General features: G+C 38.8%; 1 protein-coding gene across 1 annotated transcript in view; it reads right to left on the bottom strand.

The window, feature by feature from the left end:
* Positions 1-25089, bottom strand: part of UBE3D (ubiquitin protein ligase E3D) — a 94172-nt gene that overhangs the window by 68991 nt on the left and 92 nt on the right. Inside the window, exons 2-7 of the mRNA XM_050893824.1 lie at positions 23059-23149; positions 16050-16281; positions 10103-10172; positions 7522-7591; positions 6533-6641; positions 1166-1335 (exon numbers count right to left, since the gene is read on the bottom strand). Coding sequence (XP_050749781.1) covers positions 1166-1335; positions 6533-6641; positions 7522-7591; positions 10103-10172; positions 16050-16281; positions 23059-23149 — 742 coding nt within the window. The remainder of the gene's footprint in view (positions 1-1165; positions 1336-6532; positions 6642-7521; positions 7592-10102; positions 10173-16049; positions 16282-23058; positions 23150-25089) is intronic.

Here is a 25089-nt window from a genome sequence, read left to right as displayed (position 1 = left end):
ATAATGCCACCACTGGGCTGAAAGCAAGTTAAACACAGAGAGGCTAATTAGATAACTCAATGAACTTCTGAATCATATGTAGAAAGGACTTTCCTTTTGAGGATATGCTATATGCTGAGAGTATGCTATACTGATATATTCATATATCAGCATTATTCATATTATTCTGCTGGGTTCCTTGCACAAGTATCTTTTAACAGGGACACTACTGGATACATTGTCTGTGTATACAGAGATGGTCATTACGCTAATTTATTGCAACCCACCAGAAAACACCGGTAGTACTGAAGATAACTTGGCTTAAACAGACAAATTCCAGTCCTGTGAACAGCTCTTTCTCTTGCAAAACAAAGCATAATTTTAAGGCAAAAAAGGTCAAGACTGAAGCTGGAACAGGCAGGTATCATTTCCTAAACTACTAACAACATACCTCTACCCTCTTGGTTTCAGCTGTACCAAAGAGGTCCAAATTCTTTACTGCGGGAGTGCAGAGAGGGTTACTCCCATAGATAACCTGACAGATGAGATCAGATTTTCACACAAAACACAGAAATTGAAGGCAAAGAGGGAGATCTGGCTAAACTTACGCATCATTCAGGAGTCAGCCCATGCTCCTTATCTCCCCTCAATTTTTCCACCTCCCTGAATTATATCACCTGGAGCTACGGCTGCAGAGCAGCGTGTTCTGAGACCGTACGGACAGAACTCACTGACCCTCCGTGGAATTCATGGCACCACCATCCTTCCAGCTTCTGCCAACAGAGCCGGAAAAATGACTAAGCTCTAAAACTGCAGTGAGTTAACACGGGGTAAAAAAGCATATATGAAAAGGCACGTTACTCTCCCATGGAATGGCGACAACTTCTATTTGTATCATATACCTAAGTTATCTACACATGCCCCTAGAAACAACGTAACTCTTTGATCTACATTTCAATATTACGGTGCAAAAATTTAACAACCAGATTCTCTCTGGCTGTAACAGAAACCAAACACTATTCCTCTGGCATTTTGCTTAAAAAAAAAAATTAAATTGTGTGCAATTTCAAAGACATACATCTCTGAGATTAATGGGCTGTCCAAAGAACCTCAAAGAAATACTGCTGCCCTGAAATGCAAAACAAATCAAAGATCAGAACCTGAGGTCAGAAAAGACTGTACTTACTCCTTATTCCTGCTTTTAATGCACGGCTGGTAAAGGACTTTGACAGCATTCCAGGTCCCCACTGGTCCAGAGCTAGGCATGAAAATATCTCCAAACAGTGTAAAAACACTGTGGGAGGAGGAACTTCCTAAAGACTCCACCAGCAATGTGTCAGAATTTAAAAGCCATATCTATAAATAAAGAAATAATTTATTTTACTGTAGATTACATCATTTTCAATTTGTTCCTTTACTCTGATCCTAAATCAGCTGATAATAAACCCACATTCTTACAGAGTTTCTAACAAAGTGTTAACAGACATAAATTGATATTTTATTATTCAGCACAGTCTGCACAGCCTCTAGTGGAGAAAAACAGGTTAATACAATAAACTGATGCCTGATTTATCACAGTCACTCTTAAGATCATTATTTCTGTGAAGCTGCCTCTTTTTGTGGCTGCAGCACATTCCCTTTGATAGTAACAAAAGAAACAGTCCCAGTTAGTCTGTTTCAGTACCAAATGGATTATTTCTCTAATTTCATAGTTTTTTAGGAATTAGTCAAGCATATAGTGTTAAACAACTGGAGGCTAAAGACAGGGAACTGAAAGACTGCCCACTGGAAGTGCCAAAATTTAAGGATTTTTAGAAAAAGCATGATAGTTATGACTCGATAGAGTTAAGACATGCAAGGAAAAAGACAACAATTAAGGTGGTCTAAAAGGAAGGCTGGGATTTACAAACAGCTGTAACAGACCCTTACTTGGAAAATAAATCTTTATCAGATTTGATAATGGGACTGGCATTCTTCAGTACTACTTGCTCACAGCAATTCATGGGATATTTACCAGGGAGAGGTTTGAGAAATCTGAACTTTTTGCATCACATTATGGATCTTATGTAATCTTTGTGTGATTGTGCATCAGTGTTCCAACTTGGATTCAGGGCTTTCATGCTAAGCACTGTACAAAAAAGTCAGGTTTTTCCTTTATTCATAGCCTGCAGTAGTGAAGTGATCCAAGTTACCAATGGAAATCAATTTTTACAAGTCCTGAGCCTGTATGAAATGTTTATATATGAAATATTTATCACAGAAAACAGGATTTATGCAGTGCTGCTCACTAGAGAGTAATCTTCTGCTTCTCATGACCTAATCAGCTTCAAGTAAAACAAGTTACATGATGTTAGGTAGCAGACATATGATATCCCCTGTGGAGGGAGAAAGCCACCATTAACAGGACACATAGTATATGCTGTAATTGAATGTGACAGTCACAATTTATCAGAGCCCAAGGCTCAGAACATTACAGTGGAAGCTTCATAAAGGAGGAATGAGATATATTGATAAAGATGTCTTGGGAGGGGATGGGAGGAGGAGAATCACTTCAGCATATGCACATAAATGATGACAAGCAACTGCACTTGGCTTAGCAAGTGGCTGTTCATCTGTTTTGCTCTGGTAACTCACTGTACACATTCATAGCCTAAAGTGCAAAATATACCTCATTAGCTAGGACCATTACACACGGTGCTTTAAGCCAAGCGTTGAAGGTGTTGGAGAAAATGGGGAAAAAAGAGAAGTGTCCTATACACACAGGCCACTGCCAACATGCTTAGCTTTAACTAAATAGAGTTCCTTCCTTTTGAAATTATTAACACTTCCCTGTGAAGGAGCCTCCTGGGATGCTTTTCAGAAGGGGAATATCCTTCAAACTAGTCTAGGGAACAATGCAGCAACAGCTGTCTGCTCCTTTCAGAATCCTTCTGCAACTTGCTTTAGAGAAAGTAACCAAACCACTTCATTTGCAACATGGTCCATCTGAAAAGTACTGCTTTCTACCACAAGTGTTGATATGTGGCACCTGACAATAACATTCCACCACTGGTTCAGAGTATGTCTTTGTCTCAACAGCAATGCAACAGATCTGTATTAATAATTTAGCACACAATACAGAGAAAGCAAATGAATCTTTGCTGGTGGAAGGACACTTGGCCGTGAGAAAATCAACTTCTGAACTACATTTGCTTCTTTAGGCAATAATTTCCTGCTTTTCCTCATGCATGAATTATTTTTTGATCTTGCTTTTGGTCTGAATGAACAATCACTCACCAAGACTCGGTGTGTTGACTCAAAGCAGTTTATATATGTTATTTCTGGCTAACATAGTTTCAAATTTTGATCTGTGCTTTCAACTATGTTACTCGCAATGTACAATCTTTCCTTCCTCTCTACCACTTTGTACAGCAGAGCCTGCACAACCGAATGCCTTTCATATTAACTCCAGTAAGAAAAGAACCTTTACAGAAAGATAAATATATAAAGTTTAGAATTCATTCATAGTGCAGATTGATGACCTTTTCTGAAATGACAGCACCAGGAGAAAGTGGTTTTTTGTTGGTGGTTTTTTGTTGGTTTTTGTTTTGTTTTGTTTTTTAAATCACCTTGTCAATAGGCTTCAAAGATGTTCTTACGAGAAAAGCTGCAACAAATCTCAGTTATACTTCGTGGGACTTGATCCAAACAAGTGAAATACTGCGATTTACATTCTGTGATCAGTTTCCTAAAACCTCAACCTGTGTCCCCAGCATCAATGTGTGGACAATTAGGCATCAATTCGAATTTAACATGGCTAAAAAAAAGCTGTTGTTCTTCCTTGCTAGTTCTTTCTTAATTATCACAGACATTACCATTACTTTTGTCATCACACAGGTCAGTAATGCAAACATCTTTCGCTACAGCTTCTTTGTCCTCACATTCAGACTGTTCAGATAAAGATGTGGTTTCCTCATACTTCACAAAGAATAAAGCTCTCTAAGAGAGCTGGATAGCTAAGTCTCAACAAGGTACTCATTATCTCACATCTTGATCACTGCAACGTCCCCCTCTCCAACCTTGACAAATCCAAACTTGTTCTGCTCATGCCCTCCAAGACACGGTCCAAGAATCAGTATCTGATTGACAGGTCTCTCCCATTTTGTTACATATTTATTTTCTTGGGATATCTTCCCACTCCCTCTCCACTCACTCCTGAAATACAGGCTGCCTTACTTTCAAAGCACTTTACAGCCTAATCCCACTCCAAAAAGCATCTTTCATTCAGTTCTGAAAGACTGGAGTTAGTATTCAAACACTCCAAACTCTATGACACACTTTTTTGATTTTCACGGATGTATCTCTTTGGGTTTTATCAGGTTGATCCCATCCATGGGATGAATTCCCTGTATCTATCCACAAAACAACTTATTTACCTCTTTCAAACCTATCTTTTTTATATAATACAGAAAAAAATGACATCTATTAAGATGCTGCTATGCTGACCAATAATGTACCATTTTGCTTGTGTTCTCCTATCTCACTATCCATTTGCTGTCCTCATCTTATTCTTAGCTTATAAGTCATGCAACTTCAAGGTAGGGAACCCTTCAACAGTGTAGCAAAGAGAGGGGGCAAGTGATTCATCTTTTAGAGAATGTGAAGAGGGCAGAGATGTAGTTAGGATAAATAAGGAAATCTGTATATGCCACTTTTTTTTTTCCTGAGACAAATAGACTTTTACTTATTGTCATCCTTTAAAAAAACAAAACAACTTAAGTAGTATATAGCTTTCAGGAACTTGGTTATCACCAAGTTAAACAACAGAAACTCATATTATGATATATGCAAATAAACATAACTGGTAATGTTAAGTGATACATGCAGAGGAAATAAGGAAAATGAGTATATATGATATTTGTGGTTTAAAAAAAAAAATTAAAAAGACTTGTGAGAGACCTTAACCTTAATTATCACACACACAGCCTAAGCTGTGTGCATTCACGTATGTAAGCACAAACACTGTGAATGAGCATCTTTGGCTCATTGTCAAAACAAACAAGTGGGACAGCTGGTCCATGATGCATCAGTGACGAGACCACTTGTCTAACTTGGCTGTATACTCACAGCCTCAAGCACCCACATTTTTTACTGTTTAGCTGTTTGCAATCATTAATATAAATGGTGCTTACATTACACTTGTGTCCGCAAGGCCTCTGAGTCCTAAGACTTAACCCATGACTCCAGAACACCTGCTGGTGTGTATACAGTACCTAGAACCTCACCCTGGACATCAGTAAGGGCTTTCTGATGTTGAACACAAAAAAAAATACTAATAACTCACTAATAAAAAGGAAGGGATGCCAATCAGAAGCCAGCCCCTACGCTAATTCAGCCTGCTCCTCTAATGAATAAATTGGCAAAAATGCAACTCAGAGCTAAGAGTAATGGCAATCTGCTAAATAAGGTGATTTTTCTGTTAGAAAATAACCAGTTAGTTCTATATAAGCTACTAGACTTAAGCATCAGAATATTAGGTAACTTGGAAACACATAAGCTACAAGGAAAAAATCAAAACAATTTTTAATGACTCCTCAATTAATTATACATAGTGACAATTATGGGTCTGCTCATGAGACCTGATTTTATCATCACAGAAGAAGTATTTCTCAGTGGTTGCATAAATGTTATCTTGGCACTAAAATTTATTTAAAAGCAACAGATATACACTTAGCTCAGAATCTGGATGTTCGGAAATTATAGAACTTGGACAATGTATATATAAAACAGTTTATTTAATTAGATTGCCTACCTCAACAAAGTGCATCTATAAGTTTATCCAGGGCAGGAATCTACAATCATGTATTTCTTTATCTTTGTGTCTATGAATTACTCGTACAAACTGCAAAATTACAAATTCTGTGCCTATATTTAGTTCATGAATAAAAGAAAACATCCCTGGTTATACCAAGTGTATAGTATTAAGATAATTCCAGACCCAAATTCCTATCCATCTTAAAAGTTTGAGGAATTTAGCTGTCACTATTTAAATATCAAGCTTAACCAAGTTTAACAGCATTAGAACATTAAGTATAATAGGCAATTTTATTTTTGTTTGCACTTCACTTTGCAATGCAATGCACTGACTACATTAGTAGTCTCTGCTGACTTAAGACAATATTTGTGAAAGATGCTATACAATTTGATGAACTTCTGGTGATTAAAGATAAGAAGCACTGGAGCAAGAAGATGAGATATATATTATAAAGTCAAAACCTAAGCTTTCCATATTTTCTGAATACAAAGCAGTGTTATTTCTGTGCTACCTGTGCTGCATCTGTAGTACTTTCATTACTATATTAATAGAGAAAATTTCTATGTGTACATCTACTTAGATTAAAAGAATGAAGGGGAATTTCTTACTTGAACAGAACTCTTCAGAACTACTTCCAAGAATTTGAATTCGTTAATTTTCTTTAAACATACAATCATAACAGCATAAATAATACATTTTAGGAGCTGGGATTCATAGGTTAAACTTTTTCAGCAGGATAAAGATTAAAAAAAACCTTACCAGAATATAGATTTTTCCATTATCCCCTTTTACGGTGAATCTAAACGTGCTTTTAGCAGAGGACAATTCCACAAGACACTGAGCAATCATGCTCTGTACGAATTGAGACCTGTTTAAGAATTAACCACATATTATATGTTTTCATAACAACTACATGGGCAAAGTCATTCATATTGATGCAGTACAAGTATATGAGTATCTCCATACTGTCAATTCCACTACATCCTACAATCACTTTTTATTGAGAGATGGGGCTTCTTTATCTTTCTCTCCCTCAAAACCAGAGGACTTCCTATTTCCTGCAAGAGGAATTTTTTAATCAGGAACAGATCAGCAGTCTAAATTGCTCCACATCCTTTATTTTGACCAACACCAAATGTCAAATGTTGAATAAAAGCTTTTCCCTATTATATTTTACACACACAAACACAAGGTTCAGAATGATGCACATATTGCAAATATAATTCAGAAAAGGAAAGAACTGTGACTAACGCATAGTACATGATACAAGACAACTAGATCAAGTTCTGTTTCATCTTAGTCTTAACTTCAAACTGAATTACTTGAAAATTCAAAAATCTCACTTCCAATTAAACATTTCAAGCTTTACTTAATTTAACTTTACATAATGTAACCTTCCATTTCCCAATTAGTCACCAGACAACGTGCAAACTTAAATAGTTCAAAATAAATAAGTATTGTATTTTGGCTTATCACCTGAATAGTGAGACACTGCGACAAATTAATTACAATCTCTCTCCTGCATCACACACAAACACGCACACAGACAAGCAAACAGAATTGTACGAGTGAATTCAGACTACATTACCTTTACAATCCTTAATTCTGTGACGATTACATAAAATTTGACAGCACTTTGTTATTATATGTAATTATTCAAGAAACTAAAATGTTAGTGCATTTCTAGCATCCTTTCTAAAACATAAACCTGAGCAAATTATCTGATTTATTTTATTTTTATTTGTTACCTTGGTGCTGGGCTGAAACTTCCCTCAGAGGGTTGAATAATCACCTCGGTGACATAATATTTAATGGTATCTAAAATGACAAAAACATTTTTCAAGTACAACTGAACAACCGACTTGTTAAGAGTAGACTGTAAGTCACCGTATCACTACACTAATTAAAACTTTTGTTCAGCACTCAATTAAGAGGGGCAGCAGATGGTCAGATTCTGCTTTGGTTTGTGGGAGGAGAAGCAACCAATAGCAGAAAACATACATTGCCAGAAGAAAACTGCTCTGAGCTAATTACATGATCAGCAATTTGTCATTCATATTGATCCTTGTTTAACGCTGGGAACAATCATCTTGAAACAAAGCAAGCAAGAGCTCAAGCCAAACCTGAAAGATGAATTGAAAGAACTTTCCTAAAGCACTGAGATCAGCATAGCTTACGTAAGTATTTTAGTACCCTCTGCTGCTCAGTAATGCTGCAGTGAATCACAAGAGACAGTTTTAATAACAGCACACACTGGGGAATAATTTTCTTCTTTGCTCAAAGAGCAGAATAGAACTTCTTTCCAAAAATCGCACTAACTCAACACTAATACTGCATACATTCAGAGTTTCAATGTAACTGTTCCCCAAAAGCTCCACTAAGACAGCCTTTAACAATAAATGGAAGTGTTTGCGTACAGAATTTAATCCCCATCAATAAAGTCAGGTCAAAGATGATCATATCGAAGCTCTGGGTCTATGCTACAAACACAGCCTAACCAGAGGGCCAGCAGAACAGGTTAAGCATATAGAGTAATAAATTAATTCCACTAAGCCTTAGCATGTGAACAACCGTAAAGATTCACCAGTTCCATAAATTTTAAGGGCGGAAGGGATTGTCTCATCTCATCTCTGTCCACACACACCATTAAAGCTGGATGAAAGCAAGCATTTCAGGAAGACAATCTGTTTTACAGATTCCAAAGGCTTGGTAATCCCACCCCTTCTCCAGATAAGTACTACACTTTTTAAATTATCCTCACTGTTAGGAAATTATATTTTACCTCTAAATTTAATTTTAGTCTGCTCCACGCTGTGCCTAGTCCTGGGAGACAGGAGGAAAAGAAGCCAGTTCAGTCACTCTAGCTCCCCAGCTGTTACCCTGAGTAAGGAATTGGTGCTCCTGCTGCAAGGGCGTTGGGAATTAAGGAGATGTTTGCTTGCAGAGAGATAGAAGGTGGGATTTCCCGAGAAAAAATCATCCGAGTATATGGGGATAGAGTTGGGGGAAGGCATAGCTGACGGGAATTTCAAAGCCAAATCTGGCCTCCACAGCTACACCACTCTAAACCAGCTTTATCTTCAAGGCACTGATATCTGCTCATGAGGAAGCACCAAAGCATGACAGTCAAGTCTGCTCTCCAGTCTCTTTCCACAGAGATGGTTCTGTCTAGACTTATACCATACAACTCTGGTTAGTTTTTTTGTCTGTTCTTTGAACTCTACGTAAATTTCCTACAGTACTGAAGAAACATGGTCAAAACAATGGAGATGCTATCTAACTATCAGCCACGTACAGAGTCCAGACCAAATCCCTGCACATCTACACAGTATTTGCCTTTTCCCATACCCACAGATCACATCAATTACTGGTTCTACAACCGTCTGAAGGCTTAGATTAAGGCATCCGTTATTCATGATGATCTGTGAAGCTCTTTTCCAACCACTGCTTTCCCAAAGACACAACCTGCTTTGCGGGCTTTCAAACATCTTACCTTAAATTTGGTTTAATTAAAGCCTGTACTGTTCAGATCCCTGTACAGGACAATCGGAACCTTCTGTAACAGAAGACCTTTTGTCTTGCGTCTCCTCATGACTTAATTTCTTAAACAGGCTTTGCATTTTCTGAGAAGTTTTTATATTCTCCAGATCTCCGAACTGAGCCAGGCTCACACCGACTGATGCAGTGGAGTAGAGGGAGAATGAAAGAATGAACCCTGCTAGTAACAGTCTTGTCATTGCTTCTCTCCTGTTAATAACTGCATTTTAAAAACCACCAGACTCATCTTTACACTACTTCAGGTAAACCCTGCTGATTCAGTATAATGAAAGCTTTTAAACCAATAATCTCATCATCTCATCATCAGATGATGATGAGAGATAACTTGTTTCTTTGACAAGGCTTCCTTTCCCTGAAACCAGGCTGGCTGTCAGCAATCATATCTTTAGCTTCTAGTTCTGTGCTGATCAAGATCTGAATTAACCTTTCCATTATTCTGTAGAACTGACAGCAAAAGAAACAACCTGTAATTTCTCAGGTCTCCTTTTTTACTGGGATTCCTAGCAAACTGGAATCATGCATTGAGTCTTCCAAAGCTTTGGAATTAGTCAAACACACCACAAAAACAAGGATGACGAAAATCCCTGTTGTAAGTCACTTTCAAGGACTAACAGTGGAAGCAACAACCTCATCTGTTCCAGAAGGGAATGAGACAAACACACAGGAATCAGCCCTGCACCTTACTGATAAACTACTTCCCCCCAGAGTTTTTAATCTCCAGTGCTCAATGGTTGATGCAGTGAAGTCTAGTTTGGTTTGTACATCCCATACCTGATGATACTGTTTCTCCCAGCATTGTCTTGCAGCGCTTACAAATTACTCTGGTATTTTCCTTTGATTTCTGTAGGACAAAGAAATGTCATTTAAATGTCACTCAGTTATTCTGAAAAAGGAACGTATAATTTTAACATACTCTCCAGAGTAGATAGTGAACTTTGTACTGTTTCTGTTCTCTTCATGTTTACATACACACAGATTTGCATTCACTACTTCAGCTTTCTACACTTCCACTTGCTTGCAAGTTTCGTACTAGTTTTAAAATCTGGCAATATATACTGACCACACAGCACAACCTGTAATAGCTAACAGGAGAACCTCGTAATATTGAGTGACTGGATGATAAAATGACATGGTAAATTTGATTTTGATAAGGGCAAAATAACGCACATGAAAAGAAGTATTCCAAAATATATACATGAAATATTATGCTGTAATGTGACTACCATCACTCAGTAAAAAGTTCTAGCCACTGTTGACAGTTTTATAGGAATATCAGTTCAATCTTCAGCAGAGAGCAGAAAATGTCCACAGAGTATTTTGAACTACTAGGAAACAGCTGAAGAACACAACATAGCATGATATTCCAGAAAGGTGTGGTAGATTCTGTTCTTGAACAACCCCTCTTCCTCAATTCAAGCAGAAACAGAAAAGGTATTGACAAAGAATAAGAATAATTGTCAGAGGTGCAAAACAGTTTCCATATGTGGCAAGAAAACACATGTAATGGGAGAAAGCATGAAAGAGAGAAAACTGAGGTGTATCATTGAGATATATAAAATCATGAATGTTTAGGAAAAGCTGAAGAGGAAAAAAACATTTACTCGCATAGCTCATGCTATGAAATTATAACCTGGTTTGTATCAAAGAAAAGGAAGGTATTTGTCACACTATGCATAACATAGTTTGGTACTTACTACTGGAAAGTATTTTTCACATTAAAAGTATTCATAAGTTCAAAAAGTCTTCAGAAATTCAGGGGAAGCAATGTTCATCAAGGGCTTATTAAAAACAAAAAATGTGGATAACAACATCCAGTTCAAGAAGTCTCTACGCTGGCCAAAACATCACTCAATACTTGCCTTACTCTTATGCATCCATTACTGCCCATTGAAAAAGATCTCATTTCTGGATGAACCTGTGATCTGCCCTAGTAACACTCCTACTAATTCCAGTGTTAATATTTAAATTCAGTATCAGTATAAAGATACAAGTAAGCACAACTCCTACTTTAATCCAAAATCTAATCTCCAGAACTGGTTCTGTGTGGGCTTATTAACCTGGGTGTAGCACAGTACAGCTCTGGTCTGGAAGCAGTACATATATACAACCACAATGATGCTCCTGAGTTAATAAACCCTTCTGGAGCTAGAAATCCTGCAAATGTAATGAGGAGACACCTAAATTGGATTTTCACATGTGGTCTTTGTATAATCATCTTTATAATTGTTCATACAGTATACAGTGCATAAAAATACCCATGTGCAATTAAACAACTACTGTTTTATTGGCTTGGTTTATAAGTCCAAACAAGTCACTATCAACCTGAGAAATCACATTGCAGCACATGCCTACAAAAACAGTATCTATATTTAGCATAAATTAAACTAGTTGAGGGGAAAAAACTCCAAATTTATCATTTTCTGTAACCTTTGCAACAGATGGCGACAGTTCCCATGGATTCCAACTGGAGTGAACACACATGAGCTCTTCAGGGAGCATATTTTTTCTTCATCACCACTATTACACTCCTTAGTATTCAAATTTTAAAATGTATGATGATGATGTATCAGACTGATGTTCAGAACAAAAACTGGTGCTCTGTGGCCTATCACATCACAAAATTATTAAAAAAAACAAAAAAAAAAGAGCAGTATGAAGTAAATCCAATGGCCCTAGCTATGCCAGGTACACTTTTCGTGTTACAAAGGTAAGTTTTGAGGTATGTCCATTACAGGCTGTCTTCAGAACCTGGGTTGTGGACTTTTAGACTATGCAGATTTCCAAGCACAATTATCCTAATCAAAAATTGAATAATGCTTTGTTAATTGATTTTTTCTAATTCAGGTGCCTTGAAGGACATGTGATCTCTGATTAGATCGGTGATGAAAGAGATTATAGACAAGTCAAACAGACACGCTGGGCCAATTTTTTCAGTTACCCTATGGAAAAGTGTAAGTACTTCCTGCTGCAATGATAGGGAAGGGGTAAACAAGGGAGACAGAAGAGTTATACACACCAGTCTGGATCATTAAGTAGGTTGTGCTTAGTCTAACAATCTGCACTAAAATATAGCCAAATGCCAGATTACATCTTCAGGAACAACAAAGCCAGTGATGACAAAATAAAGGAATACATAGTGGAAGACAGCAAAAATCAAAAGAATTTAGATGATGGTAGCTAACTAAACCAGAGTTACTAATGAGATGCTACAAAAGAAAGGGCAAATATGATCTCTGAATGCATGAACAACTGAATAGTTGATACGGACAAACAGAAAAATAGAACATCTTCAGAATTAGATGATCACTGCAAAAACGGACCTATAAAGTATGTTAAAAATTTGGAAAATGGTTCGGAAAACTGCTACAAAAATAATTTCTAGAAAATAAATACATCTTAGAGATAAAAAGAGATACAGAGTTGCAATTCTTAGTGTGCTTAATTTAATAAGAAGGCAGCAAAGAGTCAGGATGATTAACCACTGAAACAGCTTACCAAGGAATGTGATAAAGCTTCCATCATTTGAAGTATTAAATCAATACTGGACATCTTTCTCAAAGCTATAGCTCAGATAGAACTGATGGATTTGATGCTGGAAATACCTAACAGAGTTCTCTGATCTGTACTATGCAAATAATAAAATAAGCAGGAAGGACCACTCTAGCTCCACAAAAAACAGAAAGCGTCCCACATGAAATCTGAACTTATGATCACAAAGTCCTGCTTGTTCCTCATAAACCAGGAATCAAACTAAAAGCCCCAAGGAGAGCCCGACAGCCTCTGTTAAAGCTTCAGAGAGCTAACTATGTTGGAAGTACATCCCCCTTGTTATGGAGATCACAAAAAACATCTGGTTCATATATACGCAGTTATCCCCTTTCCCAATTCCTACCTTGTTACTCCTCTCGAACATACACAGTAAAATTACTTGCTTAACTTGAAGAGCAAGGATAAGTAGACAGGGTTTTGTGAAAACCAGTATTTGAGGTTGGTACAAATATTGCACAGTACAAGTATATAATATATAGTACTTCCTTGAAAGCTACAACTTGAGTGTTTTCTTCTGACTACAGTTACAGGTGCTAGCTGAGAACTGTGCAGTACAGTACCTAAAAAACGTCGCTAACTCGTTGTATCATGCTTCAATGGAAAAAGTGATAGTTTTAGCTATACTAATTAAATCAATATATCTATTTGACAACTTGCAGCTGCTGGCAATCTGCAGATGGAGGTGGATCGCCAGCCTAATATTTTCTGTTTCTGTTCCTAAGGATCCCTGATACGGTGTCAGGGAAAATATTTTCCCCAAGAGATACTATTAGGATGCTGCAAGACCATGTGACATTTAAAAACTATGTTACACTGGAAGACTAATAGATGTGAAAAATATGTTTGCAATGGACGGATGCTGTCTTGGTCCCACTGGAGGCTGGAAAAGATTGTTTAAGCATCTCTGGTACATTCCTGCTACTATTTTGGTCATAGGCAAACACTTTCCAAAGAACTGCAATGCAATTAAAAAAGAACTTTCATACTGGGGCAGACTGCAACAATATTCTCTGAAATGAGAACATTTATGCCAATAGCAATCTATCTTGCCTGTAACTTTCTATTACTCATATTATGGAAGAATTTTCTGTTTCAGTATGAGGGTTTTTTTCCTTATTAGTCCAGTTTCTGCTGGATCTTACAGTTTTGCTGATTTGCTTGGCAACCAAGTGATGCTGGAAATAAGCAAACACAGAAATGAGAACTCATTGCAAGTGTGAAAGATGTAGAAAGAGGGATTTGACACAAACAAGGAAAGAATTCTCAACTTCAATGCAAGTTTAAGGAAGCAAACATGAAAATTCATCACACTAAACTCCTATTGTATGCCTCTGACAGAAAACGGCCTCCTCCCTCATTCAAAAGTTCCACTGTTATCCTGGTTTGACCCACATCTCAGTAACATCTTTGTCCCACATCCTTTTATCATGTTTCTGCCTCAAAAACAACCCTTTTCTGGCAAACATTCTCTTTGATTGATTGAAGAAGTGTGTTGGGCGGACTGCTCCCCTGTCTTTGGGCTGCAATATGAACTCCATGCACCCTGCCTCTTCCCATCTTTGTTCCCATTGTTCTAAGATCTCTTTTGAGACTACTGAAATGTGAGATAATCCATTTTGGCGACCTCTGGCAGAAAGCATTGTCCTCTTGGAAATTCAGAATCTTCTGCTTAGCCTCCTTAGCCTAAGGATGCTTAGAAGAAATAACTCCAACTGCCACAGAGTTAATCCAAATTAATCGGCTTCTCCCATGCTGATATCCTTTCAGGGTATCCGTTCTTATTTTCCCCTCCCCATATTCTGCTTTTCAAAGAACAATGGAACAAGAAACTAAAGGGACCACAGCTGCAAGACTTGCAGATATGGACCGTAGGACAGAACTGTTCCCCAAGCAGATGGCTTGCTTGGATGCATTGCACCAGCAACCGTCGAACTGCGAGAATCCCAGTGATTTAACTGGGGATAATACAAATCCCTAATCATGATAAGCAGCAGACAGGCATCAGGGTCTCTGGTGTTACTTCTCAACAGATTAAAAGTTTCATGTTGAGAATCTCTACATAGCAAGTCATCAGCTGTTACAGACACAAGTTGCCAAGGCAGCAACAGTTCCTGTAATTGTAGAAGGATTTCAGTAATTAGGTTTAATACATGATATTGAAAGAAAAGATGGTATCTGCAGGTCCAGCCTTTGTCAGCACAAATACAGAAATGCAGAAGATTAACAGAAAAGGCTTTATGGAAATGTAGGCTTTGGTGAACTAAGTTCCTGGATCTTCTTCTGGCAGAAGAAAAGATTATTGCTTGAACTTTTATAGAAGTGCTAGATTTCCAAGATGAGTAAAGTACTGAATTTTCTTTCTTCATGGATTTTATCCCACCATTGAAACATCAGTATCCCTACAAATGTTTTTTTTCCTGTGCAACAACAAATTTTGATGTTTCTAAGCCATATGATAGCCTTCTTCCTAGAGACTCAGCTGATGGATATATCCCCTCCTGGAACACCTCAGAAACATCAACATGAAGAGTTATAATCTGGGGTGGCAGGTCCCTTTCACTAGACAGAGCTGTCAAACAAACTCAGTTTCCTTGCTATATTCTAGGAGTGTAAGACAGACACATCTGAACCCAAAACACATCCTGATTTTTCCAAGTATTTCTAAAGCTAAAAAAAAGGACAGCAAGAAAAAAATCACATCTTCCTTTGATCATATTTAAGATTATGCATCCAGTCATAGTTTGAGAAGAAAAAGCATTGTTACTCCAGGTTCCTCCTCATTCTTCACTCCGCTACCCTTTGACAAACACCTAACCCCTTACAGTTATTATCTTACTAAATGTTGATGTCCTTCACTCAGGATATTTTTGCGGCGAAATATTTGGGTTTAGAACTACATAATTCAATAGTTTCTAATTCAGTTTATAGGAACAAGTTCTTCTTGCATATCTAGGTCAATATCAAGACCATGGTGTATGCTTTAGAAAAAGTAAATCATAGCTCAGAATATTTTCTGGCTTCTGTACAACTGAATGTCAACAACTCCCTATGACCTTCAAAACAGCTCTGTAATACATACAAGTTAAATAAACCAGTGACAAAAAAGTGTTTTACAACGAAAAAAGTCCAAATACATTCACTTAAGAATTATTCAAACAAAATACTTTACCAGGTTGGAGCCGCTCTGAGAAGCACGGTGTCCAGTCTCTGAGCAGCACATGGTAGATTCAGGCACATGTGATTCATTTCCTGAATTCAACAGAAAAAAAGTGTCTCCAAGAAAACAGTCATCATGCTGAGGGTGCAAAGTGCTTCTGGCAAAGGGGTTAGGGTGACAACACCACTCTTCAACTAAAGCACTCCAGTTTTCACTTGGTAGAGGAAGAACTCTGAGAAATTTCCTAAGAGGGAAGAAGATAAAAAAATTTCAATATACTATATTCTTTTCTAAGACACTGAAAGAGAACTTAGACTCCTTACAAAAAGGAGGGGAAGTATGACATTTTCTCAAAAGGAAGTGCTTGACTCTCCTTTCAGTCAAAGCCACCTTCTTTGGATGAATTCTGAGAAAGCAATGGCTGAGTGTTTCCTGCCAAGCTGTGATGAAGCATTTCCCAAGGGTCAATCTCCAATGATTATAAGGCAGAACTTGGAATAATCCTCTCTTGAAATGAATCACATGGCAAAACCAAAACAGTTCTATCCAGTCATGAAAAATATAACAATCGGCATTTTGCAATTATATTTATTATTATTTCTTGTAAAGTTCCTTTGCACCAAATGTTGATATAAAAACCACAGAAATAGACTGCTGCCACAGCAAGGGAGAGCATGTCCTTTGAAGCCCCTCAAAGTCAGATACCAGACTTTGAAAAAGCTAAATCCTGACAAAAATACCACAGTATATCTTCATTTAAAAAAAAAAAAAAAAAGGATAATGCAACCTTAATTTAGATTCAGATTCAACTTTCAGAAGTCACATACAAAAAAACCCAAATCCCTTTCTCCTGGGCAGCTGTATGGACCAAGGAGGCTGCTCCAGGCAATACCAGAATTTGCTTTCGTTATCCGTGTTGTTTTTAACTTACTTTCTTTGGTTACACACAGTGCCAGAGGATTTTATAAGCCAAGATTTGGAATCACTGCTTTAAGTTGTAAAATACACTCTTAAAGCCAGAATATATACCTGTGGCTATATAAATACCAGCTTGGTCATTATGAGTGAGTGGTCAATACTCTCCTGCCTACAGTTCCTATAGCCACTCTGTGGTCCCACCACATGTGTTTTTCTTAAGAATGTAGAAGTATTGATGGATACTGTCCACATATTTACACTTTATTTAATCTGCATTTTCTAGAAAACTGTTGCACTGGGAAGAAATTCAGCCCCTTTACCAAAACAATGGGCAATGGCTTTAACAGTGTGCACCTCTCCAACAGTTTTCTAGATGTACTGTTTGTTGCAGTGCTGCGCTTTCTGCTCTCCGCCTCGTTTCCTTGAATGCTTTCCTTTTGTTCCCTTACTTCTTCTGCTGTTGCCTGAAACCTTTACATAGAGTTTCTTGATTCTACTCCTTACTTAAAACTTACAAATACAACTTTGCTTATGGTGCTACTTCGCAAATACACAGCTGCTAAGCCAACAGTTAGACACCCTGCCTTTCTTGCAGTTCACAGACTATTCTTTTCTGAAGATGCCAGTTCTTCCCATTGTAGTTTCTTGTGTCTTTTGTATTGTCGGGTGGGTGAAAGTAAAATCTTTTATAAAAAACTCCTTCTTTCTAGATCAACAGTACATTCTAAACTGTGCTTGCCCCACCTGCAGATGAAAGTTGCAATAACTCGTTCTCTGACCCAGCTTTACCATAACTAAATAAGATCACCTCTCGGCACTACCCATCACTGTCTTCACTCTCTGTGGTCTTATATATTGCCCGAGATACAATTTTGCCATGGTGGGACCTGAATTCTGGTGTTGGCCTAGTGACTGATTATTCGTCAGCCTTGTACAATTAGTTCCAATGCCTGGACTCACACTGAAAAAAAGAAGTCTTCATTCCTATGTATTGCTCTTCACACTACAGCAACAAAAAGCTGGTATTGTTCAGCAATGTTTTTTCAAGTGTTACATACAAGGGAGAAAAAAGACAGAGATTACCTTAACCTGCAGAGTAATGCAGTCCAGTTTCATTACATTACACTTTCTTTACCCTCACAGTCTAGAGCATCAAGATCTTGAATTCTTGCCCAACAAAAGCAGTTGCTCCAACCAGTAGGAATTTCCTAAACAGACTCCTCCTAACTTTGAGCTATACAGAAAATATAGTATTTCCACTATATTTTAGGTTCTTACCATTCATAGGTGGTAAGCAATATTCTGGATCACTAGAACTGGAAAAATCTAACACTAATAAAAATGTAGCTTTCCAGAAAAACAAAAAAAAAGAAACCTGAAGTCTACTGGGTGCTGACTAACTTGAGGCTGCTAAATACAGTGATAAAATCTAGCTAACAGGGGGACTTATCTCCCCAAACTTGCTCCTAATAACAACTGAGTTTCTACTTTAAGATAGCCACCTAGGCTGCCTTCACAGTCAGAGCGCAACAAACAATTCTTAGGTTGGGACCTTTAAGAGAAACTTTCTCCTTCTGAAAATGTCTAATATAGTCAGGCTGAATCTCCTTCTGGAGATAGTTCTCTGTCTCCAAACAGAGGAAGCCTAGGTAATTAACTTAAGTTTAAAAACCCAGAAGTTAGGCACTAGTCTAAAAGAGTCCTGCCACAAGGATGTAATTCTTAGGTGGGCTACCATGCTAAGGTAAGTATTTGACCATAGAGATCCTTATAAGACTGGATTAAGAAAAATAATCTCTAGCACCATTATTAACTAATATCCAAGAACCCAGTAATATATCATCCTATCGATTGAAAATTCCAAAAACTGGAAGTAAAATGGACTTTAGACTTTTAAACATGTAACTCTTCTGTTCCATCAGAGAAAAAAAGAAAGAAAAAAGATCCAACTGAATTTCTTTAACAGCAGTCTTCCTTATTTACTTACTAAAAAATCATGGACAGCCCAGCTTGACAGTTAATTGTCATGCTTAAAGCTATTTATGTAGGAAAAGTGTAATTAGAAGATTTCCCCTCCCATCAGTTTTTCAACAGAATACTTATGTAGTACAAATTCTTAATGTTTGGACTAAGGGAAAGGTTTATTGCTTAATAGTCAATTTATGAAATTTCTTTTTCACAACATTCAGTCCTGTACTGGGTTTGTGTGGCAAGGTTTTGGTAGTGGGGGGGGGCTACAGGGGTGGCTTCTGTGAGAAGACGCCAGAAGCTTCCCTTATGTCCAATGGAGCCCATGCCAGCCAGCTCCAAGATGGACCCGTCGCTGGCCAAGGCCGAGCCAGTCAGCGACAGTGGTAGCGCCTCTGGGATAACACATTTAAGAAAGGGAAAAAAAACCTGCGTGACCACAGCTGGAGAGAGGAGTGAGAAGATGTGAGAGAAACAACTCTGCAGACACCAAGGTCAGTGAAGAAGGAGGGGGAGGAGGTGCTCCAGGCGCCGGAGCAGAGATTCCCCTGCAGCCCGTGGGAAGACCATGGTGAGGCAGGCTGTCCCCCTGCAGCCCATGGAGGTCCACGGTGGAGCAGATATCCACCTGCAGCCCGTGGAGGACCCCACGCCGGAGCAGGTGGATGCCCGAAGGACGCTGTGACCCCGTGGGAAGCCTGTGCTGGAGCAGGCTCCTGGCAGGACCTGTGGCCCCGTGGAGAGAGGAGCCCACGCTGGAGCAGGTTTGCTGGCAGGACTTGTGACCCTGTGGGGGATCCATGCTGGAGCAGTCTGTTCCTGAAGGACTGCACCCTGTGGAGGACCCCACGCCAGAGCAGGTGGATGCGCCCGAAGGAGGCTGTGACCCTGTGTGCTCATTTTGGCTGGGATAGAGTTAATTCTCTTCATAGTACCTAGTATAGGGCTATGTTTTGGATTTGTGCTGGAAATAGCGTTGATAATACAGGGATGTTTTCATTATTGCTGGGCAGTGCTCACACAGAGTCAAGGTCTTTTCTGCTCCTCACACCACCCCACCAGCGAGTAGGCTGGGGGTAGCTGGGAGGGGACACAGCTGGGACAGCTAACCCCAACTGACCAAAGGGATATTCCATACCATAGGACATCACACTCAGCATATAGAGCTGAGGGAAGGAGAAGGAAGAGGGGGGAACATTCGGAGTTATGGCATTTTGTCTTCCCAAGTAACCATTATGCATGATGGAGCCCTGCTTTCCTGGAGAAGGCTGAACACCTGCCTGCCGATGGGAAGTGCTGAATGAATTCCTTGTTTTGCTTTGCTTGTACGTGCGGCTTTTGCTTTACCTATTAAACTGTCTTTATCTCAACCCACAAGTTTTCTCACTTTTACTCTTCTGATTCTCTCCCCTATCCCACCAAGGGGGAGTGAGCAAGCAGCTGTGTGGTGCTTGGTTGCTGGCTGGGGTTAAACCATGACACTCCATGGGAAGCCTGCACTGGAGCAGGCTCCTGGCAGGACTGGTGGACCCATGGAGAGAGGAGCCCACGCTGGAGCAGGCTCCTGGCAGGACCTGTGACCCCGCAGGGGACCCACACTGGAGCAGTCTGTTCCTGAAGGACTGCACCCCGTGGAAGGGACCCACGCTGGAGCAGTTTGTGAAGAACTGCAGCCCGTGGGAAGGACTCAGGTTGGAGGATTTCGTGGAGGACTGTGTCCCGTGGGAGGGACCCCACGCTGGAGCAGGGGAAGAGTGTGAGGAGTCCTCCCCCTGAGGAGGGAGGAGTGGCAGAAACAATGTGTGATGAACTGACCGCAACCCCCATTCCCCATCCCCCTGCACCACTCGGGGCGAGGAGGTAGAGAAAATTGGGAGTAAAGTTAAGCCCGGGAAGAAGGGAGGGGTGGGGGGAAGGTGTTTTAAGATTTAGTTTTTATTTCTCTTTACCCTACTCTGATTTGATTGGTAATAAATTAATTTTTTTCCCAAGTCGAGTCTGTTTTGCCCGTGACAGTACAGCTCTTGTATCTTGCAGCTCTTAAAGCATGGCAGAAAAAAAAAAATCTAATCACTTCCTCTAATGTGAGTAATGTGAGGGTAATGGAGAAGAATCAGAGAGCATAACCCTAACCTCTGAAGAGCTATCAGATTCATGGAAGGAAACAGACTAAGCCAGGGGATTTCAGAAAATGTAGAGTCTATTTTCTTGCATCAAGGAAGGATCACTTACATTTAAACCATTCCTAACATATTTCTCTAATCTAGTCTTTAAAATGACGGCTTCCTATTCAGTCTCTAACAGTAAAAAATAAGCTTTAGAATAGGTTTGGGGTTTTTTTTTCATTTTAACCTAAATTCCTCTTCCTTCAACTGAAGACTACTGCCACCTTCTTTGCAGCAACTTCCTACATATTGGAAGAGTCTTACGTCTTCTCCACAGCCTTATCTAAATTAAATCCCATTTATTTCAATTTATTCTCAAAGGTATCATTTTCTAGATCTCAGGTTTTTCTTATTACAGACCCTTTCCTAGTAATTCACACTTTAATAAGTTTCCCCTCACACAGTTCTGTAACTTCCCTTCGATCCCACCGCCTGTGCTGCCATTGTCATACTCACTCTCCCTGGAGAGACCAACACACGAATTCTGTAGCTGAAAGTACTGACTACACTACTGTCTTCCTTTTGGAAGTGCTGGAACAGAAGGTGTTGGATACACTGGCAGCTCCACTCTTCTACCCTTGTCTTAATATTTTTTTAGTGATAACATTTGAGGGGCTCAGAGGTTCCCTGCAAGGAGAAATGCCAAGCAAAGAGCTATGAACACGCCTTCTTTCTCCTTTCTCAAAAATTCTGACTGCGTCACGTTATAGGATGCAGAACTAACAGATGTAAACTCCATGCATATGAATTTGATGCGCTGAAATTCAGGAAAATGCCCACTCAGAGACAAAAATAAAAAAGTGCAGTCTCTTTTGAAAGCAAATGTTACTGACTAGAAATTAGAAGATTCATTACTCTACAAATGTATCAAAATAAGAGTTATTACTAAACTTTCTAATGAGACATTTCAGAAGAGAAAGCCAGGAAATCCTCATCCAGTTACATTCAAGCCAGCCATAAATCTATATGTATGACAAGAAAGTAACAGGAGTTTACAGAATATACCACATTTGTATTACCATTTTGAGTATTAGGAGTGACACAGATCATAAAAGGCTGCAAGTGCATCTCTAACAATTCTTATATATCCAGCTGAAGCTGTCAAAATTGTTCATCAGAAAAGCCAGAAAACGCAGCAGCTTTTTATTAAAATTCTCATTCACTCTGCAGACTTTGTAAGGAACAGAAATAAGGCCGAGTCACACAGCTAAGAAACAACTCCGGTGTTTCCCAAATTCAGCATCCCTGAACTATGTGGAGGTTGGCTTTGCTTAACAGATAAAAGGGAGCTGTGGTCAACATCCCCATTCTGAGCAGCCACTCTATAACTACAGCACGATGACTGAAGGGAACTTACAAGAGACTGAGCAGAACTGAAGAGGATCCCTGAAGTACAGAGGAAGAAAGAAGTCTAGGCTCAAATTTTCAGTTTTATTCCCTTCAAGATAGCAAAGATGTCAGCTACTAACAGACTATGAGTATTTTTTAAACCAATGAAAACTATGCACATTTGCAGTATTTCCAGGCCAAAATGTTACAGCTTTTTGTTTGTACAGCAAAACCAGAAGCTATTATGATGAGTGCAAAGAGATTCTGTATGAACAAAAAGCATAGATCTCAAAGCAGAAATTTTAGGGAAGTCCAGCTACAAAAGGAAACGTCTCGCTCAAAGCATAGCAGACAAGCAGGAAAAGAATCCAGGTTTCCCAGCTTCCACGGCAATGCACCGAACTCCTTTTGTAAGGTATTTCTACTTTCCAGCCAGAATGAAATCAAGAAGTAAATGAATAAACGGTGAAAAACTGTTTCAGGTAATTTTGCTTTTAATAATCTGTAGTGCTTCAAAAGTGTTCTCATCTGTCAATTTCAAAATAAATATCTTTTAGTTGTCTCTCTAAGTACACAAAATAACATGAATATGAATCACTATTGCATTTATTGCTATAAATACAAGACACTGCAGTACTCACCGGTCTTTTACTATGACGTCACCACAGGATTGACAGTAAAAGACGTAATTCTTCTGGGGTTTCAGGCTTTCCCTCAAAGTAAAAACCAAATCTATAGATAGAAGAAGACATATTGATCTTCAAAATTGTGTAAAATTTTCAGTCACTTGTACAGAAAGATCCTGCCAAATACCTCAAACCAAAAAAGATAAGAATCTAACAAACAAGCACAATGCTGACATTTTAAACACCTTAATTTATTCACCTGTAGAAGCAAGTACTTAGATCTAGGAAAAACTTGCCATCTCCACCTCATGCCCCATATTGCTCAGTAGGAATTGTATACGTGAATAATTATTTTAAAGGCGCAAATCCTCTCCACAGGGGGAGCTGAGATATTGATATCATTACATAGATTGTATAAATTAAAATTCAATGCCACTCTTTTGTAATGATATTTCTGCTAATCAGTGTCTCTGCAATATGAGGGTACATCCCAATATGTAACACAAAATAGTCGGGGGCGGGGGGGGGAGGGAGGGCACTAGTTTTAAATTTTCAGGCAGGTAAGATACCTGCCACTGTGGTACCACTCAAGGAATAGATAGTGAACAATACCCTCTGCAGGCCAGCAAAGCAAAAATGGTCTCACAAAAGCTAGCTCGGACAACTTTTCCAAATTAAAAAGGAGCTATAAAAGCCTCCACAAATTATCAAATAACATTAGGTGGAAGAAAAGTAAAACTGTAAGCCTAGCTCTATGTACAAATATGTTTTGCATTGCCCACTTTCTCAAACTTAAGAATCAAAGTATATTCTCAACACTGGCATTCAGTATTTAAGATTTAGGTTGCAACCACAAATGAAAAGTACTTTAAAAGGTTCAAGAATTTCATATAAGAGACAACTAGTTTTGCATACTAATATAAAACATTAAAGGCTAACTAAGGTTATCCAATACATACGTCGATTACCATCTGGTTCACATACATGTTTTTCACTGGTATGACTTTCAAAGGTAAATTTTAAAAACTTCATCTTTGATCTTTTGAAGCATGCCTCATTAATAAGACACACTAAATAATTTTTGTATAATTGAATTGTCAGAGCACTTGCATAATTACAGATTAACGTACAAAAGCAACCTCAGCATACCATAAAATCAACAGAGTATTCTAGTGTGTTTCTGGTGCTGAAACCATTACTGTACATCACATACTTTATTGGTCATTTCTACTTTAAAACCACCGAATGACAATTTTGTGTTATTTAATATATCTTTCTGTGTCACTTCCTAGTAAATGAATCTAAAGATACAGAGCTTGGATGCTAGAATGAAAGAAAGCACCAGCTATACTACTATGCTTCCTATTTATGCAATCACATCCTAGACCTGAATTAGCATCATGGAAATAAAGAAGGTAACTGCAGATGTTACCTGCAACATTAACCTCTGCAAACTGAGGCTGTGAGAACAGGAAGCCCCAACACAAAATCACAATCCTTTATGAATGACTGGTCGGTAACAACCTTAGTACGATAGCCTGGATGAATCATATTACTGCATTTTCAGCTACTAAACATGAAACGGGAGGGAAAGAAAACAATTTTGAAGTAATATGGGAAAGCACTGGGGAGGAACTGAGAGCAGTTCTCAAACTCCTACACAAAACACTTACTCAGCAACCGTGTTTCCCTTTCATTACACCACTTTTTGCACTTTTTTTAAAAACTGACAATTTTATTAAATTTTATCAGTTCCTGCTTAAATCCTCAATTCAGAGCTAAAGAGAGCCTTTTAGAAAAAGCAGCAGCATCTGCACAATGCAAACCATGAACTCCAGCCGGTGTGGGTTCGGTTTTTTTTTTTTTTTTTTTTTGGTGTGTGCTGCAGAATCTACACTTTAAAGTCTCTGTTTGCACGCCACTTACAACAGTAAGGTTTCAGGCAACCCTAAGCAAAGCAGCCTGCTTTTTTTAAGCAACGGGCCAAGCTTTCCCCTCCCGGGCAGCGTTGAGCGGGCGGGCGGCGCGGGCCTCGCCCCGGCCTTA

The sequence above is a fragment of the Gymnogyps californianus genome, chromosome 3 (genome assembly GCF_018139145.2).
Source record: "Gymnogyps californianus isolate 813 chromosome 3, ASM1813914v2, whole genome shotgun sequence".
NCBI classification, from domain to species: domain Eukaryota; kingdom Metazoa; phylum Chordata; class Aves; order Accipitriformes; family Cathartidae; genus Gymnogyps; species Gymnogyps californianus.
Note: the sequence above shows the minus strand (reverse complement) of the source record. Positions and strands in the feature narration are given on the sequence as shown.